Source organism: Fringilla coelebs, assembly GCF_963513975.1.
Source record: "Fringilla coelebs genome assembly, chromosome: 3".
NCBI lineage: Eukaryota > Metazoa > Chordata > Aves > Passeriformes > Fringillidae > Fringilla > Fringilla coelebs.
Genome location: NC_140030.1, coordinates 113,450,433 through 113,471,016, shown reverse-complemented (window position 1 = coordinate 113,471,016; position 20,584 = coordinate 113,450,433). Strand labels below are relative to the sequence as shown.

The following is a 20,584-nucleotide window of genomic DNA, read 5'->3' as shown; positions in this document are numbered from 1 at the left end:
CAGCAATGTGGAAATGCAAAGTCTGAGGAAATGCAATTAGAGCACCCCATCCCACCTGAGCAGTTCTTCAGCTGGCACTCACCACATTGGCACAAATCCACACCCACCCTGGACAAGGGGCAGAGGGTGAAACATTCCCAGGATGGAAATGCTCTTGCACTGCCAGTCAGCAGCAGCATTCAACTTTAACAAATGAGCTGCACAACACTCCACACTTCCATGGAAGTGTGAGACTGAGACCCAAAACCCCAGAAGGCAGTGAAATATTATCTGTTACCAAAACTCACTCTGGCTCTGATGTTGCAAGAGTCTTTTTTCAAGAAAGGAAGCTGAAGGAATCCCTGGCACAGCAAACCAGGTTAAGTAACAGCAGTTTTCTTCAAAGACACTGATGTCAATCAGTGCCCCAAGAATGCCACCAAAAAATAAATTAAAAAAAAAAAGAATAAAAGAGGATGGCATGATTGCAGCCACTAAGAAAAATGAAATAAAACCTTCCAGAAGTGCAGAATGGGATGATTACAGCCCACAGCTTTCCGCTGTTTATGACACAGATGAATTTGAAATTATAAAAAGGGTGAAGATCCAACATCCAGAAAGCTCTATGGGATAACACCAGATGGAGAATCTGGATGTCATTATGGGTAACATTTGCAAAAGGGCATAACTCACGAAGTACTTCCGACTGGTGACTGAGTTTAAATTTTACCTTTCTCTGTTTAGGAACTCTCCAGGTCTCTATGCTATGATGGATTCATTAGGAAAACAAAGCACTTCTGACCCCATCATGATCTACATGGTGAGCTATGCACCATATTCTTTAGTTTATGGTGTTAGAAATCAAATTTTCAGCCTAAATAAGCCCAAATACCCAATTGTTCTAAAGGACTGATTTGATGTGTTGGATGCTTTTAAAGCACAGTAGCCAAAACCAACAAAAATGAAAGTTCAGTATATTAAAAAGACAGATACCAGCTTGAATGTTATTGGACTTAATAACTGATTTGCAATAATGAAAACTTCCATTCCCAAATATTACTAATAATTAAAAAATTAACAGCCCCCCCATCAAATAGTCCAGGTAAAACCAGAAAACCCAGGAGAACTTGCTGCCATTTATGAGCAGTCTATCTGCCCTCCCTGTTGCAGCAGCTTCTCACCATTCCCAGTGCTGGTGCTGTGGCAGCTCCCTGGCTGTTTTTTGAGACATCCCTGTTCCAGCGTCCCTGCATGGCAGAGAGCACCAGCTGCAGGGGTCAGGAACACGCCACAAATGACTGACACTTTTCTGCTGTGAAATTGTGACAGGCAAAACCAAAGCACTCCATGGGGCCTGTAACAACAGAGAGTGCTTCAGCAGCACTCCACCCTGAGCTGCCAAGAGAGCTTGGCAGAGAGAAAGTACAAACTGGGGAAGGACAAGGAAAACATGGGAACCGGGAAAGCCTGGCTGCTGGCAGCTCAGAAGGGAAACTGCTCCTCTGATGGGCTGGGATCCAGGGGAGGCTGGGGCTGCCCTGAGCTCTGGGAGCCAGGCACAGCTGGGTGAGTGTCCAGGGCAGCCAGGGACAGACAATCCTGCAGGAGAAGGCACTGGGAGCAGAGCAGGGAGGGGAGAGGGAAGGGCCACCTTCAGTCCCAGTGGTGAGCCCCAGACAGGGCTGCTCTCTGGTCAGGCCAGCAGCTGACCCACACAGGGACAGTGCCAGGGGCAATGGGTGCCAGGGACCAATGCCCTGACTGAACAGAACTCCTCAGGAATATCCCCAGGGGCACTCCCAGGGAAATGAATCTGAAGTGTGAATTCCAGCCTTGTATTCTGCATCAAAGACCAAAGTGTGACACCCAGGGTAAAACAGAGAGAGGGGAGACGTGATTCAGTGGGGGGTTAAAGCTGGCTAAGGGGCAGCTAAAAGAGGCACTTAAAAGATGGGTTAGAAATGTTGTTTCTTTACCAATTAACAGGCTCAGGAGACCAAACCCCAAAATTCTGTATGGATTGCATATGAAAGACCCCATATCTGAACCAGAAGCTGCTGAGTGCTGAAAACATTTCTAAAAGCCATTCTGTGACATGAGTAAGAGACAGATCCTGTGTAAGTGCTGCTGGATATGGCTGCCTTTCCTCCTGAGCTGGGGGGGAAGCTGGCAGGATGCTGGGGAGGCTCCCCTGGTGTCTCAGGAGCCTCCCTCGGGGTAACTAAGGAGCCAGGGCTGCACAGGCACTCAGGAATCCTGGTTTGAGGATGGAGGACTTGAGTGTGAGTGACAGGAAGGGCAGCAAGAGCTGCAAACAGGACTGAGAAATACTGTGGAATCCTGTGTCTGCCGAGAGGGAGACTGGAGAACTCTTGTTAAATAAGAGCAATTTGTGCTTCCCATACTGCAACAAGAGTGTGCTGCACAGAGGATAGCAGAGAGCATCCTCTCCAAACACTTGCTCAGGAAATGTGAGTCTAGTGAGCACGAGATGGAGTGGGATCAGTGACTGCTCTGAAGGCTTTTCACAGAAAACACCGGCCAAGCTGTGACTCTTCCCATGACATGAATAATCCGCTGCTGATTTTCCCTGCTGTGTTATTAACATTGCAGCTTGTGCCCCAGACAATAACTGCCCAGCCCTCAGAGGGAGAAACAGGAGCCTCGACCTGAAAAGCCACCACAAAGTTATTGGAGAGCACAGCTCTTGGAAAGCAATCAGCAAGTGAGGAGAGAAAGGACATTGCTAAGTGCCCTCTGCACAGTGAGGAACATCATCTGCAAGCCAGGCAGACAATGAACTCAACAAACCAACACCAAATGCATTTTCTCACAATATGTTACCAGCTCCAAGGGCAATGCCTTTTCTGAGCTAGAAAGTCACGTTATTTTTTAATGGTACAACAACCAGGGAGTGAATGTGACAAATATGTGAGGGAAGGGTGACTGGGGGAGCACTGACACAGCAGCATTCCAGTCAGGGTGATCATTACAAAGCTTTGTAAAGAAAATAAAAATGTTGGGACAATGCCCTGCAGCAAAAGATAAACATGAAAGGAAAGCCCAGGAGTTTCAGTCACTGGAGGGTGTTATCAGTCCCTAAATGTACTTACACACCTCCACAGCTGAGCAAGGGCTGGTGGACACTGAGTGATCACTCAGTCTGGGCAATAAGGAGTCAGTTCACCTTGTCTGCAGGAGCAGGAATTGCCTACCAGGATGTACCAGAGTACAGCAGAAAACTCAGGGCAGGACAGAAAATGGGTTTCATTACTGCACCAACACTACAAAGAGTGTGGGACTGTGGAACTACCACTGTTCATCTCAATTTGGGTACAAGAGCTCTCAGTGATGGAGCTTTCCCTATCCCCCACACTGGGGGGGCAGGTGGGGAGGCAAAGGCATCTGGATAACCCCAGGAAGGAGGAATGCTGGAGTAACAAACATGAAGAAAAATTAGAAATGTAATTCCCAGTCAGAAAAACGTTAGAGGAAAGTGATGGGGAGAAGGGGAACATTTGTTTTCAGGCCATCAAACTAAGCTTTCACAATGAACGGGAGGGAAAAAACAAACAGTGTTAGGCAGAATGGTTTATGCAGCTCTAGAGGTGAGGATTCCGTGAAGAGGAGAGATTCTGTGCATTAATTGGGAAGCCACAGACATCATGAATGCAGGATGACATTTGGATGCTTCACTTGCCTTCTCCCCTGCCAATCCATCTCTCTGCTTTGCAATCTGTCACTCCAGAGGATGTGTTAATCTCTGGGCTGAGGAGATAAATCTGTTTGGGCTCTTTCTCAGGAGCAGGTACCCGTTAAGCACTGCAGAGAGCCTCTCCTAGGAGGGAAGAGCCACTGCAGTTTGCTGAGAGGAGAATTTATCTGGCAGATAATTCTCAGTGAAGCCCTCCATTAGTTCCTCCTCCATTTACTGTCTAATTTGCATTTCTATACCCTCTATTATCTGAACACCTCAAAATGCCCCATGTGCTTAACCCAACAGATCCCTGACACAATTCAAGGAGCAGCAGGGCAGTTCCATCAGAGCTGAGCAGGGATGATGGAATTCCTGCCACTGGAGCTGGAAGCTGGTGCACAGATACTCTGTGCTTTGCACAGGCTGAAAGGAAGGAGATGGGTCCAGAGCTCTGAGAAGCGTCTTCAGTGCTCTGTGCTGCCTCCTCTGGACCAAACCTTTCATTCCATCAGCTGCCTGAGGTCCCTTTCCTTTGTGCCATTTTGCTGTGTCCACAGCCAAGGAAGGCTCCCAATGGGCAGGCAAAATTTCCCCTATTTATTGTCTTTCCAGAATATTAAGCAGGCAATTTTAAAGGACAGGGAAAAAAAAAAAAAGGTTTGAATCACACTGTAATTAACATGGTGATCATGCCAGTTTGAAAATCACTAACAGAATTTTATGATAGTGAATTTTCCATCCTGCAAGGCTGTGAATAACTGTAATTTAACAGATGCATCCAAAATGTACATGCATCAAACTAAATCTCTAAAATTATAGCATATGCATGTTCTTAATATAGCTAGTGAGCATGTGTGCCTATGCACACATAGCCAAATATTTACTGTGACATATAGAAAAGCACATTTATTCATCAATGTAAACAAATGGATCCTAGCTACTCCACTTCCTCAGACTGTGATTAAAATTCACACTGGCCAGCTCAGTGAGGTTACAGGTAACAGCTTGGCTCCTGGCTACTGCTCCAGTTGTGAGTCTTCAGAAGACAATTTTACCTGCCCTGTGGGGCCCAGTGTGTTGGCTCACAGACCTGTGGCTGTTCAGCAGCTTTATCTGATGCAATTCTCAGTGTCCCTGGCTACCCATGCCCTGTACAGCACTGCTGCTGGGATGGGCTGTAGGGCATCTGCACACTCCTACACTCCTTGGTTGTTCTAGGACCAGAACCTGCAGAGCACATTTTGCAAGAGAAAGAGAAAGTGGGTGATGTTATGGCATCACAGAAATCAGCTTTTCTCATTTTATCTCATCCTAATTGAGGGCTGCTTCTGTTGCCAAGTGAGGTCTGGGCTTCCTTGATGTATAAATCAAGAGTGTTTGTTACACTAAAACTGGTATGTAATTGCTTGTCAGCAGTCAGCTTGCTTTAAGAAATGTGAAAGGAATCAAAGGAAATGTAGACTATTACTGGAGATGTGTTTGACAATGAACAGGACTCTGGAAAGGGCTGATCAGGTCAGAAAGGGAAATATCTGGTGAAGGGTTTTGATATAAATATGTTTAGGTTTAGGCATGCTGAAAAAACAAGCTAAAAAGGTTGGGATTCAATGGAATCTCTAATCCCTAAACTCTGTGTGTGTTTGGCCTCTCAAAACCAAAGCAGAGCAGAGGGGAGCCTTTTCCCAGGGCTCTGTGCCCAGGGTGCTCAGCCTGAGCCCTGCCTAAGGAGGCTCAGCCTGAGCCCTGCCTAAGGAGGCTCAGCCTGAGCCCTGCCCAAGGAGGCTCAGCCTGAGCCCTGCCTAAGGAGGCTCAGCCTGAGCCCTGCCCAAGGAGGCTCAGCCTGAGCCCTGCCTAAGGAGGCTCAGCCTCTCCTGGGCAGCGGGGAGGGCCCAGGCTCTGTGCAAGGGGCTGATCTGCACCAGGCAGCTGCTGCCTCTGCACCTGGAGCTGCTCCAGGCCTGCAGTGCTCCCACACATCTCTGCAGCCTGTGCATCCTCTCTCCCACCTGATGGAAGGCAGCAGAGCTCACAAACATGCAGAGCACTCATGGCAGTCTTTAACACCTCTCCCCTTCAGGCTGCTTCATCTGGAAGAGCCCCCATTCCCACAGGCACTTGTGGGCACTCCTTGAAATGTGGCAGCAGGCAGTGATGGCAAAGAGCAAGGAGTGTGAGAGGTGGAAGTAAAGAAGGGCCACAGAAAGAGCATGAGAAAGAAACCACGTACTGTGAGAAGGAGCTGGATGAAAGGTGGAGAAGGACAAGTAGGAGAGCAGGTGAAATGGAGGAAAGTGGGGATGTTGAAAAAAGGAGAAATGAAAAAGGCTGAGAGACCTCCTGCCATTATCAGCAGGGTAACATTGTGCCTGATAACTCCCTTTAGTGCACCACTTCATTTCTATAAACCACGGGCCAGTCTGGGGAGCTGGGAAGCTGATGGAACAAACCAAAGCTGAGATTTCCTATCCCATACTCAGCAGGTTAAAAAGAAGGCTTCTTCTATCACAAGAACATCAAAACTGCTTTGCCTTTCATATTTTTTAAAGGGAGTAATGGAAAAAGAACAAAACCTGTGAACTTTCACCACCCTCCTGACTGGAAAACTCAATGTTACAAGTCTGGGCTCCAATGTTAAAAGATAACGTTAGAAAGTTTCAATTTTGCCTTGACCATCCTAGAGCCAGGCTCCGTATCAAACCACACCTGCATTGGTGCTCCCCTTCCCAGGCACATGCAGTGATGGCACACAAAGCTCACAGATCCCTGGCACTCCACAAGAGAGATCAGTCTCAGGTGCAGAGCTGCAGCTCAGCAGCTCACTCACACCCCACACTCTCTTGGCAAAACCTCCCTCCAAGGCAGGGCTGAGCAGGGGGAACTCACTGAGTCCCTCCCGTCCAGCCCATGGACTGGCACCACCCACAGCTCCTGCATTATGCAACTGCAGCAACCCTGGGACACTCCTCTGCTGGAAAATGCTGATTTGGTGCAAGTGACTCACAGGAGATGCCTAATGAAAAGTAATCTTTCCAGGGAACATCTTTCCCTGCTATTCTGCTACTGACTCCAGAGGGCTGCCAGACCCTTGAAGCTCCCCCAGGCAGCGCTGGAAACAGTGTGGGAACGGGGCTGGAATGCTTCCCTGCCACTTTCTTTCCCTTTGGATGTGCAGGGCTTTCATCTCCTACCAAGCTCAGTACTCTCAGCCTCCTGGGGAAGAGACTGCATCTCAAAACAACAGCATTGACTTCTGATTTCAGTTGTTTCTAGAAAGAAAAGTCCCTCCCTGAGACAGGCTACCCATGATTGTCAATACACTCTTTAAATCAGGTATGGTTTTGAAGCTCTAACACAGCTTTGTTATTTCTGTTACCCTTTCCAGCAGTGTATTTCTCATCCTGAGGGGTCTCAGTGTGAGATGAGCCCATGAGCCTTGGCAGGAGTGCCCAGTTAAAGCAGCTGGCAGCGGTGTTTCCAGCAGTGCCTCTGCTTTGCAGGGTGATTGTGCACCAAAGCTCTCCTGCCTCATGACTGCACACACAGAGCCCTTCCTGCACCACAGGCCTTGCAGGACCACCGGTTTCACTCCTCTGTTTATTAAAGAGCACATTTCCCCCCCATTTCATGCATTTTAAAGCATCTCTCTAATGAGTTCACATAGCAGGCATTAATATTTCTTTCAGCACTTTTCCATTAGCTGTGTCAAACCGGACCTGGTGCCATTTGTCACGCTGCACTGAGGGGCTGATCATGGGGAAACACACTGCTGCTGTTGCTGTGGTGATGGCACAGCTGGGCAGGGGGATTTGGCTGTGCCTCTGGGTGTTTGTGGCTGGCTCAGGGAGGCAGGGCTGTGTGCAGGGGGATGTCTGTCTGTGTGTGCTGCCATGCATTCCAGCCGTGCTCTGTCTGTGCACACCCCGTGCATAATTCAGGGTGCTTTCTTTATCATTTAGCATTTCCTGGAGTGCCAGCCCAGCTCCTGAAGAGGGCAAGGGCATTCAGCAACCTGTGGTGCCCTGGTGCTCCCTGAGATTCAGCATGCAAAGCGCTTGCCTTTGCACAACCACAAACATTTCCCCAGCACAGCCCTCTCTGGGCAGGTTTAAATATTGCACAGCCTAAGCCAAACATCCTGACACAAAACCTTTGCACTCCCTGGCTTCTTCAATTTTTTAGCATGGCTTTGGTTGTTTTCTCCTCAGAGAGCACAAGGTTCACACAGAGTTAGCTCTGTGCTCTCTCCTCTCACAGCTCTACCTGGCTGGCTCTGCCCAGGGAGGGCTTGCCATGGAAAACAATAAATGTGGGAGCACAGGGAGGGCAGGAGGGGCCACAGGGAACCCACCCAGGAGCTCTGGGGCTGGGCAGGGAATGGGGCAGGGGGGAGGTGTTTGAGAGGCCACAGAGAGCAGGAAGGGCCTGCCTGTGTTCCACTGCTCACTCCTTGTCATCCTCAACCACCCACAGTGCCCAGAGGAGCATCTTCTGCAGAGCAAACACTCCCTCTCTGCAATGTCATCATCCTGAATGCCACCTTGCAGAAAGAAGCAATATATTGATTTTTCACACCCTTTCCCCAGTTTATCTTCAGGCTATGGAGAAACACACTGCACTCTTCTCTGCACAGGAAGCTCACTTGTTTTCAGAGGGACCAGCTACTCACAAATGTTACAATTAGAAGTTAGAAACTGTATTTGTCCAGAGCAGCTGTGGCTGCCCCATCCCTGGAGGTGTCCCAAGCCAGGCTGGCTGGGGCTCTGAGCAAGCTGGGATAGGGGAAGGCGTCCCTGCCCATGGCAGGGGGTGGGAATGAGATGAGTTGAAGGAGCCTTCCAACCCAAACCATCTATGACTCTGTGTTACCAGGGAAAAATAAGGTGTTTACTCCACAGCTGATCATTTTAATAGCCATTCATTGCTTCCCTTTTCTCCCTTTAATTGATCTGCTTTGTGACTCAAATGAAGCATTAGAGGAGCGTGCAGCACAGTGTCATCTGTTACCCAACAAGAGGCAATTCCCTGGCTGTTACCGGGTGGGTGTGTGTGCCCTGGGGCTGTGCTGGCTGCTCCCAGCCCCAGGCACGCAGGGAATGCGCCCCAGGCCGATGGAGCCTGGCACCACTGCACCACAGCTAGCTGGGAACACACCTTTCTACCTGCACAGAGGGGAACAATGGCCCTCTCTGCTCACACACAGCTGGGACACACCTTTCTACCTGCACAATGGCCCTCTCTGCTCACACACAGCTGGGCTCAGCTGTGCTGCCAGCCAGCACCAGGGGCTAGTGAGGATTTCACCTTTTCTGCAGCAGGAAGGCCAAGTAACCAACTCATCAGGGTGGGCTGGGACATGAGAAATGCCCTTACCTGAGACAGGTAGCATACAGAACAGATTCACTTTGCAAATTAGGAAAAAACCCAAATCAGTGACGTTTCTTTTTATGCAGGAAGAATTCTCACCTCTGTGCCTTTTTTAAAAAATAATTTTCTCTGGGATCTTTTGTCCACAGAGAGTAGCTGGGTTGTAAAATCCCTATTCTTAAAAACCCCAACCCTCCCCACAGTTGTAATTTGTTAGGAAGACCCAGGAAGATGTCAGAAACCCTCACACATCAGGTCTGGCTGCCACACGCCCTCCATTATGGCCTCACTAATATCTTTAAATCACCAGTGACACTGGGAACTGGATCATGTTCCTTCTGACTTACACTACTGCAAAATTGAATAGTTTGCCCTTTCAAGTAATTTATTTCCCCTTTTATTGCAGCTCCAGAGCAAACCCAGGATTTTCTCTGGCTTCCAGTAGAATGACCCATGTGTGAAAAATATGTCCCTCCCTCTATCAGTAAACTCCAATTTAAATTTATCATATTTTTGCATTTCATCAAAGTATTTCTTTACATTTAAATTCTTCCTACAAAGATCTTGGGACATTTTTATTTAAAAGAAAGTCGTATCAGAATTCAATTCAAAAATTTAGAAAGCATTTTGCCTATCCACACTGGAAAGGTGATGCTGTTGATTTCAAAGGAATGCTTCCAAGGACATGTATGTGCAAGAGTGACACCAAAGGCATTCAATTAACACCATACATATCACCTCAAATTGCTCCATGCATCTTTTGGGACCTGATACCCATTTCTCACACTGCAATATTTATTCTGCGGAAAAAAAATAAACAACCTTTAAAATGTGGATTTGTGAAGGAGAATGTAAAGAAGCAAGGCCCAAAGTGACAGTGTTCCTTTGAGCATCCTGCTACTGGACTGAACTCTTTTGCTCTAGGCCTGGGATGTGTCAGCTGCTTCAGGGAACTTAGGGAAGGTTTATTGCTACAAAACTGGCATGGGATAAAGGGCAGCCTGCTTATTTTTAATGAGTGAAGTGAGATTATTTACTCCTCAGGTCACAGGCTGAAAGTGCACTCTGCAGGATTTATCCACTGGGAGAAACAGAAGAAAAGGGAGCACCCTAACTTCCCCAAAATAATACCCTGCAGCTGGGGGCAGCTTGGCAACTGCACCAACACCAGATGGAAATCCCAGCAGATTGGAATCCCAGCAGGGCTTTGTTCAAAGCTTGGGCTGACTGTCACCTGGGGCTGGGTGCTGAGAGAGAGCCAAATCCTGCAGGGAAGGGGCCAGGGGTACTGATCCCTAAACTTAAACACTAGCTCCCATCCAGAAGTGGGGAGATGCCAGATCAAGTCACAGGAAGATTTGTAAATCTCACTCTGTATTTTGTTTTGGGGGATTCTTTTGGTTTCTTTTTTTAATATTCCTTCAAAATATTTCTTGGTCACTGAGGCTATGAAAATTCCATTCATTTCTCCGTGCTGTTGCCTGCTTAACGAGGTAAATAAACATTTTATTATTCCCCTCTGATGAGTACACAAGCACCAAAGCCCAGAGCTGAAGAGTGAAACAAACAGTAAATTATTTCAATCCTCTTAATTCCCTGCTTTTTTGGCAGCTAATGCCATAAGTCATTTTAGCTTAGCAGCCACAGATTGAAGACACATTTCTTTTTAAACTTTGGAAATGTTCAAACTGAATGAAATAACGAAAGAAATTTTTACCCAAACAGGGAAAAATAGCAGAACTCTTCAAATATGACACTGGCTATCAGATCATTTGTACGGGGTTTTCTTGCCATGAGTCTGAATACTGATTTTTTTGGGAGGACAACTTTCCCCTGTCCACTCCAAAGCCAGCAAGTCCCATGAATCCCAGTAAACTGAAATAACCTTTTCCTCCAAACTCCTTCCCCAAAATTCTTGGAGAGCTGCCTGTGGTTGAAGTGGAATGCATCTGGAAGTGTTTGAATTGAGTGCAGCTTGCCCAAAAGCCAGCTTGGCTTCCTGCAGAGGTGTCAGGGATGAAAGGGGATTGTGGTGGACACAGCATTGCTGCTGTGAGTTCCCAGGGCTGGAGTGACACTGGAATCCTCATCAAAGCTCCTCAGGGCTGCTCCCTTCCCCAGGGGCAGAGAGGGGCTCTGAGGGCAGCTGAAATGCCTTCTAGAAGATATTTCAGAAGGTATTTACCTTCCAGAAGATATTTCAGGACACATCTGCTGTTTGGCTTTCCTGCAGGGAACAGCTCCACTTAACTCAGCAGCATCACCTGCACCAGGTGGTCACAGAGCTTCACCCAAAGCACCAAAGCTGCGGCCCTGGAGGTACCAGAGGCTGGAAAGGATCAGCACCTTGTTAATTTGGCTCTGCCATGTGAATATGGCTCATTCTGTGCCTCCATGAATTCTTCAGGTACACTGTTATTATTGATTTCTGATTGGATGTGGAAGTGTCAACTCCCAGTTAATAACAGGTGCCAAAGTGGGAGACAATAAATGCAGGAAAGGGAGTTAGTATGCATCAGGTACTTCTATTTTCCATTTACAAGAACAGATGTATAATTTTAAAGAATTGTTTTCATGACACTTTTTGAGGAGCAAAAGGAATTTCATAGCTTAAGGCTGGATATTCTCTTCATTCCCTGGAAAGAGCACAGAGGTGCAATGCTGAGTACAAAGTGTGCCAGCTCCTGGTGCCTCTGCAGCTCTGCTGGAGCCTTTCCCACCAAGGCCCAGGCTGACCTGTGCCAGTTCCCAGCCCTGCAGGAGCCAGAGCAGCTGGCAGCCCTTGGCTGCCCTGGGGCAGAGCAGCTGTGGGCACAGACTCGGGCTGCAAGCTGGGAGGCACAGGAGCTACACCTTCCTGCCAGCTGGGGCTGCAGGGACACAGGGCAGCCAGAACAGTCCCTGCAGAGCCGAGGGCAGGAGCCCAGGAGTGTCAGTGTCACCCTGGGATTCGAGGGTGGCCCTGACCCACCAGCACAGGTAACAAAAGTCCCACTGAGTCCCATTAGAGGAGGCTTGGGTCTATTTACTGTAACTGAGCCGATTCCCAGAAAAATAATTAACTCCTTGTCATGTCTCATGTGTATTGATTTTTGTAATTACAATGGAATTGGAGGCAAGACGGGGGGGAAAGGAAATGCACTTGATTTGTGTTTAATTTGATGCACAAGCTGTCAGGGACACAGCAATGTGTGGCCATGCCCATCCTGGGTGCCACAGTGCAGGATCCAAAATCACTCCCTGCCCTGACACGTGCAGGGCACAGAGCCCCCACTGCAGGCAGGAGAGGCGCCCAGGGGCACAGATAAGGACAGGACAAGCTCCATGTGAATCAGGGACTAAGAGGAGGAGACAAAGCAGCAGGATGGGAGAGAAAGAAAATACGAGTTGATGCGATAATAGAGCTGCCAGGAGATAATGTAAGGAAAAACAAGGAGTGAGAGAGGAGAAAATACAACATGGCCTTGCTTGGTCATGATGCAGTCAGGAAAAGCCAGCAGGAGGGAGTCAGCTTTGTTCCCCACAGGATTTCACTAAAATGGCAAGTTAGGGAGGTTCACCCAGAGGCAGGACAGCATCTGGCTTCCCAGCAGGTGACAGGCTCCCTAACCAAGCCTGTCTGTGGGAGGGCTGGCCTGCTTCCACACCAGCAACCACAGAACCTGGTGCTACACCTGGCTGTAACAGCCAGGCTGGGCAGGGACACAGTGTGTGACACTGACACTGCCAGCACACACACAGGTCAGTGTGTCACTGCCAGCACACACACAGGGCAGTGTGTGACACAGACACTGCCAGCACACACACAGGGCAGTGTGTCACTGCCAGCACACACACAGGTCAGTGTGTGACACAGACACTGCCAGCACACACACAGATCCACCTTTGGGCTCACTAAAGGCAATCCTGCCCTGACTCCTGCAGCACCACAAGGAGCTGTTTCCAGCCTTGTGCCTGAAGTACCAGTTCAGGAACTCTCCAGCTCTCACAGGAGCAAATAAGCTCTTTCTTATACAATAGTCCTGCAAATGAAAGCTGCAAAACAGTCTCACACCCAAACCCTAGAAAGAAATGATCCATGTGAGGGAGAGGCAGAGCTTAGGGCCATCAATCAGTCCTGAGTTAAGCACTTGCAGCTAACCCTGTGCTATTTTAAACAAAACAAACCAAAGCAAACCAGCCCCCAGGACAGGGAACCACTCTGCATCCAGCCTGTGCAGTTTCTAAAACAACAGCACTCCAAGGGGAATTTTCTCCTGGTGCCCTGCACACACCACAGGAGAGGAAGCTGCTAACTCATACTTTGAGAAAAGCCAAGGAAATGGGAGAGGCTGTGGCAGTGTGCTGGCAGCACTGGGTGCCACAACATCCTCCCTGCCTGGGAAAGAGCTCTGAGCAGAGTCAGAGCACAACGAACTGAGAGCACTAATAAATAACCAAGCAGCACTGATGGATGACAGCAGATCTGTCTCCAGTGGAATTACTGGTGAGAATACTGAAATTCTTTCCCTCTTAATATATTAAACTCATTGTTTGGGGCTGAGTTGATGCTGCCAGAACAGCCTTTTAACACAGCCAGCATAAATTTCAGTGGGTGTTTGAAGCAGGAGAGGCTGGGCTGTTGAAAAAGCAGCCCCCAGAAAGGCTGCAGCCTGCAGAAAACACATCAGCTCTGCTCAGCTGGGAAATCATTTGATCTATTTTATATCATCCACCCCAGCACTGAGGAGGCAAATATGGCAATGAAATATGGACAGCAAAACATAAAAAGAGACTTAATAAAATGAGTAATTATGTTTTCCTAAAGCCTCTCATGCAAGCAGGAGGCACCAGCACCATAAATTGAGCACAGTGCCCATTCCAGTGTGGCAAAGGGAAAAGCCCTGGAGCCAGGCCCTGTGAGCACATCCCTGAGAGGAGGGAAGGCAGGGCAGGCTGGGGGGCTGCTCTGTGCCACAGCCAGGGGCACAGGGACCTGGAGCTGCTCTGGGCCAGGAGCCAGCCCAGGGCTGAGAGGGCACTGATCAAAGAGTCAAACGTGGCTGGCCCAGCACCTTTCCAAATTCAGCTCAAGACCTCAGTGATGTGGTCACAAATTGACAAATTTCCAGTGCTTTATGCTACTCCTCAGTACAAGGATAAATTAGGAATAAAAAAATAATGAAATAAAAGAAGGAAGGACAGAGCTAAACAGAATAATTGAGTGCCCAAGGATCCAGTGGAAGAAGCACTAACTGATTATTCTTGGGCATTTTAAATTCCAGTGTTTCAATTCCAGCTCACAAGCCTGAAAAACTCATGATCCTACAGCACCAAACATAAAAATATGTATACTTTTTACACCCACGAGATGCCCACAACACCAAAAAGGTCCAGCTTGTTTGTAAACACCATTTTACAAACATGAGTAGAAAACTGGAAATGCAAACATGTTTATTTTCCCAAATGACTGTAAACTTCTGGCTGTTCAGCCCTTAGCCTAAGTTACTCTCTGCTACCTCCCAGAGATGACATGGCAGCACTGATCAAGTCCCAGGCAGTGCCAGGATTCCAGCTGCAGCACAGAAACACCGGGACTGTGGGCACAGACAGGGAATGGGAACTGAACCAAGGACACACATCTGAGCAAGAGCAGAAACAATGAAAGCAGACATGACACGGTGGGCTGGGAGGAATTACCCCTGGCTGTGAGCCCTGCTGAGCACGAGGCTCCCTCCATGTGCAAGTCTGACTGGCTAGGTGTTCCTACAGGAAACCAGGGGCAGCACTCTGATCCTCCCCCACTGAAGCTGGTGGCAAAACTGCCCCAGCTCCATTGGAGCAAGAGCGAGCCCCAGGCCTAAGGACCAAAACTTGCATTGCAGAATGTTCCACGTGGATGCAGTGCAGAAAATCAAAGAGAGGCAATCCAGCAAGCAGTGTGGATTGTAAAGCACTACTCCTGCAAAAAAGCTCCTTGTTTCCCCCAGAAATCCATCCTGGGGGATGCCAGCAGGACCTGGGGCAGCATGCTAAGGAGATATCTCTTTTTCCTTCCAGCAGGAACTGTGTTTTGCTTCCGTGCAGCTCAGGCACGGGGGAGGAAGGGCACACTCTGCTGGTCACAGCACCTTCTGCACCGGCAGCTTTTGCACAGCCCGGGTGCTGCAAAGAACCCTCAGTCCCAGCATCTGCAGGGGAGGGGGTGCCCAGCAGGCTGCCCCGGCCCCTCTCACCCTGGGTGCCACTCAGGGCGCCTCTGATGCTGTCACTGCCTCAGCATCAGCCTACCTGCTGCCAGAGCTCCTTCTCCCCTGAAGGACAATTTTAGCAGTGTAACATATGTTCAAAAACTCTTTACCTTGGGCTTCTCATCCAGTATTTGCTGGCGGATCTCCTTGTGTTTTTCTACAAGTTTCTCCTGCCTTTTGCTCTGAGCATCTTCTAGCTGTCAGAAAAGAGCAGAGAATCTTTGTTTGTGGACTGCACATCCTCACTTTCCCCTCCTCCCCACCAAACATTGAGAACTGAGACATTGCCATCCAAACTGTGAGCAATTCCAAGCTGAAATTACACAAATCAGACAGCACTGCCCGAGCATCCCTGAGCACAGCTGTTCAACAGTCGGGTGTGGACATGGAACATCAGATTTCACATGGAACAGTCAGGATCAGAAATGTCTGAAGGACTTACTGCAGACTGCTGATGTCATTCAATTACAAATTTTGGCCTTTGCTTAGTAATGCCCTCAGACAAAAAAACCTACTTAATTTGCTAACTCCTTAGGTTGCTTCCTAAATCAAGGCTCTTCTAAGCAAAAGTGGGCCAACTTTAGAACCTATCTTTGCACTGAAATGAAGAGAATTCAATGGCTGCACACGTTCCATAGTGATTTTACACCCCAAAGCACTGCAGGGCATGATTTCAGCCCGGTGTGAGCCACCTGTAGCTTCAGGAAAGCTAACAACTGTAATAGAATCCTTTAATTGGTGTTTACAGAGCTCACAGAACGCTTTTTACATTTCAGTAACTGTACAAATGCAATTAAAGTTAGGATATACTCTGCAATTAAACGTTCATTGACTTTCCTTATGCAATCTTTGCATTTGTGAGCCAGCAAGCCCATTAAAAAATGGGTGCATTTTCCATGGATACACACAGGATATTCAGAGATGAAATTGTATTAAAATCTTCCCTCCTCAGCACCATCCCCCAAGTGCTGGCTTGCAATTAATGAGGGGCTGTCTGAAATCCCAGCTCCCCTTTAAGTGCAATCCCAGCTTTCCTTTACCTGGAACGGGCAGCAGAGCCTACCCTGCATCTGCTGGAAGGCAGCAGGTGCAGAATCCTTCTGCTGAAGCCTAGACCCTGCAGCAGAACACGAGCTGAAGGTGCAAGGTGCCAGTTCCTGCCCCAGAAGCAGCAGAGAGCCTGACCTACCCTCTTGATGTACTGCACCACCTCCTGGATGTAGGAGCGGATCATCTCCGTCTTCTCCCTGCGGAAGCACTCAGCGTTAGCGGAGACACGGGAGCACAGCCCGCTGGGCCAACCCCACACAGTGGCCTGTGCCACCTGCAGCTCTGTGCTCACCAGGGCCAGGCTTGAGCCCTGCCTAAGGACCCTCTCTGCCCCCCTGAAGGTGTCCTTGTGCTCCCTGTGCAGGCTGCCCTTGGTGGCACCGAGGCTCCGAGCTCCCGGCCCTGGGGGCTGCAGAGCTGAGAGCAGAGGCACGGTGCCACGCTGGGGCACAGCAGCAGCCTGTGCTGCCAGGGCAGCAGGGCAGGCACAGCCTGGCCCCCAGGAGCTGGGTTTAGGCACACTGAGCTTTGTGGCACACTCAGAGTTATCTGGTTACCCTCAGTCAAAGGCTGAGCTCAAGGACCCCCAGAGGGGCGGATGCGCACACAACAACCATTTGTGGCCGCTGCAGTTGATCTGTTTCAGGACAGTCACTCCAAATCCTGATTGCCTCAGGCAGGACCAGTGCACTGCTCCTCAGGGGGCACTAAAACCAGGAGGACTTAGGCAGGCCCTGGGTGGGTGTCAAAGCACCAAGTAAAAAGAATGAAAACAGCGAGTCTGGGTAATATTCCTTCCCAAACTTGTGCAGAAGCTTTAGATGAGCAGCAGTGGAGCCAGAGTGACTCAAAGGGATTCACCAGAAGGTCTCACACCTCTCTGCCCTGCTCCCAAAGTGAGGACAAGCTGTGTCACAGACAGGGGAAAGCTGACTTTCAACAGGGTTCCCATCTCACCTCTCTCAAGGGCTCTTTGAAAAGCCTGACAGAGGAAATTCCTTGGGAAAAATGAGAAAAAAAATGAAAGGGAAAGAGAAAAGAACTGCTGTTTGTCTGTCCCTGAGCCTTTCTCACTAGTGCCTCATTTACCTCTCAGTGAATCATTTCCTGCTGCAATTGATTTTTACTGCTGCAGCATTTCCGTAGTGGCCGGCTGCTTTTTCTAAAATGAATTCCATGCCCTCTGAACAGCTCCATGTTAAGTATTTCTCCTCATTTTCATCATAAATTATTCTCATCTTTTTTTTTAATAGGATGTTTATTGAAATTTTTAATGTGCTGATTCTGAAACTACCTGAAACCCTTCACTGTGTGTGTCTGTGATTTCCCTTCAGGGTTACCAAATACAGATTCTCTCTTGAGAGGCTCCAGACCCTGTGTAAATCCCTTCACCTGCAGAAAACCAAACACAGTTGTGCCTTTGTTACACGGTAAAACTCAAACATTAGAGGCTTTCCTTTTTTGTTTTGTTCTGTTTGCTCCTCTTGTACTTTTAACTGCTCTAAAGTAAAGCCTGGTACCAAGAATAGCAGTGCAAGATTAAAACGCTCCATTTTCTTTTTGAGCTGCTTGCCAAAACAAATGGAGGAGGACAAACAAAGCCAGATCTGTGCCCTTGGAAAGAACACAACCCCAACTGGCACCCCTGCAGTTTGGGCTGTCTGGGGTGCCTCAGTGCAGCTGGGATTGCTGTGCCTGCCCAGGGACAGCCCCTCAGAGTCAGCCCTGCATCCCCCCAGGCGGCACTGTCACCAGTGCAGGGTCACTGCCAGGGTCTGAGGGCAGCTCATGCCAAGAGCAGAGTGAAGCCCACAGTGGTGCTGCCACTTCTCCTGGAGAGCAGCTTGAATGGAGTGAGGCAGACAAGGGAAGCCCAGGTCAGGATGAGAGAGAGAAGCCCAGTGAGGCAGATGAAGGGGAGCCCAGGTCAGGGTGAGAGCCCAGGCTGCAGGGCAGGGTGGAGCAGGAGGCTGTTTGCACTCAGGGGAGCCTGCCTGCATCAGCAGCTCTCTGGGGAACTGCTCCCACACAAACTCCTCCTCACAGCAGCACCTCTGCTGCTGGCCCTGCTCGTGGGCAGGAGATTGCATCAGCCCTGGGAAATGAAATTATCATCAGGGAAAGGGCTCTGCAGAGGTCTGACTGAAGGCTGCCTGGGATTTAGGGTCAAGACCTTCCTTCGATTCACCAGCTGTGAAAAACCTTGTACAGTGATATGGATCTAGGAATATACTTACTCTTCCATTTGATTTTTATCCTTGGACTTTGCTTCTGTGATCTTCTCCTGCCTCTTCTTGTCCATTTTTTTCTTCAGTTCTTTCTTTTCTCTAAAGCATAAAAATCAAAGGGGAGTACAAAAAGTGTCTAAACAAATCCCACAAGGAGCAGCAATCAATGGTGAAGGGAACAGCACTTACTTTTCACATGTTTCCTTCAGTTTCTTTAGCTGGTTGTTCTGACACTCCTCTGCTACATCTGTCAGCTTCTGAATTAGCTAGAAAAAAAATCCCCCAAATAAAAATATGTATTTTCAGCTAAACATCACAGAGGCAGCTAATTTCCTCAAAAGCCTGCAGCAGACAGGAAAGTGTTACACCATTCCCAGGTGAATTACCAGCCATCAAAAGCCAGCAAACATTATTATCAGTGTAAACACATTATTAACTTGTGGAGCTCAGCCAGAATGGTGCATACCCAACTCACCCAGAAACTGCTACTTCTCTCTACATCGAGGTGACACACTTCCACAGCATTAAATGTAAAACCAAAATACAGTTCAAGTATTTTACCTTTGCTAGGAATGAAAATGCCTGTGAAAAAACATAAGGGGTCACAAATTGAATTTACACAATGCTAATTGCCAGCTGAGCTCCTGTGTCACTGAACATCCAGGTTTTCTGTGAGGGCTGAAATGTTCCTCCTGTAATGAGGATTATTACAAGGAATGCTTTGGGGTGGTCAGGGGGATGGTGAAAATCAGGCATGATGGGTGTGAAAGCCAAGCACAGAGAAGCATAACCTACATTTTGGTCACAGAAGGAAAAAGCTCTGAGTCAGTGGTTTGAAATGTGCTGTGGGTTTGTTCTCCTTGGTGCCCAGAGCAGTAACAACAGGCCCAGCTGTGCTGGGGGTGCTGACAGGAGGGCAGCTGTGGGCAGGGCTCCTGTGCCAGCTCAGGAACAGGGAATGAGGTGGGAATCGGGACCCTCTTGGTTTGATCACCCTTCTAGGTTAAGTCTGGTTTTGTAAAATCTCCCTCCCAGGGTGATGAACAGGAGTGTATAACAAGGCAGAGCTGGTCTGATCCAACTTTTCATTCCTTAGATGAAAGCAGAAAGGTACCAACAATAGGCTCCCCTCTAAAAGAAAGCCATCAGAAAGAATCTCTCAGCTGAAAGGCAAGTTTGAATTGCAATATGAACTCCTGCACAGCTCAGAGGGAAAGCTACCTGAAAGGTCTGTGCTAAAAAACGAATTCACTGTGCCACCACCCAACAGGATAATGCCAGAAATGTCCCTTGGCTTTGAGAAATGCCCTTTCCCATTTTGGAATGAGAAATGAGTTACCTCAGGAGATAAGCCTGACCATGTGGGTCTGGAATGGTTCCTTTGTATAAAAGTGCAGATCTCAGAGAAGCAGCCACCAGCTGCCAGTGGGATGGGGACTGTCCCCCTGGGGTGCAGGTACTGTGCCCACACACCCACCCTGAGCTGTGACTCACACAGGGGTGGGGACAAAAACCCCAGCTCTGCTGTGCCCATGGAAATCAGTCTGTGCTGAGCAGTACCCACACACAAATCACTCCCCTCACCTGCTCTTTGCGGCTGCCAGGGCAGAGGAGACAAATCAGACAAATCACCAACAGGAGGGAGGCAAAACATCAGGTAATAGAAAAAACTGCAAGAGGGGGATGTCTGGAGCTGAGAAGCAGCTTGCACTCCCACAACACCCTTTAACAATGTTCATTTCTCCTACAAATATCCGTGAGCATCGGCTCCCCCCTGCCCAGCTCCCCTGTCTCAGCTCGGAGGGCCTGTGGTCCTGCTGCAGCTCTCAGCAAACTCCAGCTGTGGAAACAGACTGGGACCAATGAGTGCAAAACACTTCAGCATGTACAGAGGATGTCCTGCATCCCCCTAAAGGGTTCATCTGCCACAGGAACCCTCTTTGGCACACCCCTCTGTCCTGGGCAACGTTCAAATCTATTTTCATGGTGTTTCAATTGATTTTCTGGCTAATCCTGCCTCCTTGCACGTTGTAGGT

The 20,584-nt window shown here is 48.7% G+C and overlaps 1 protein-coding gene across 2 annotated transcripts in view; it reads right to left on the bottom strand.

Annotated features, from left to right (window-relative positions):
• PLCB1 (phospholipase C beta 1) overlaps positions 1 to 20,584 on the bottom strand; it is a 325,489-nt gene that overhangs the window by 38,268 nt on the left and 266,637 nt on the right. For both annotated transcript variants that reach the window (XM_084203396.1, XM_084203397.1), the window contains exons 28-31: positions 18,738 to 18,814; positions 18,558 to 18,647; positions 16,460 to 16,517; positions 15,381 to 15,467 (exon numbers count right to left, since the gene is read on the bottom strand). In XM_084203396.1, coding sequence (XP_084059522.1) covers positions 15,381 to 15,467; positions 16,460 to 16,517; positions 18,558 to 18,647; positions 18,738 to 18,814 — 312 coding nt within the window. The remainder of the gene's footprint in view (positions 1 to 15,380; positions 15,468 to 16,459; positions 16,518 to 18,557; positions 18,648 to 18,737; positions 18,815 to 20,584) is intronic.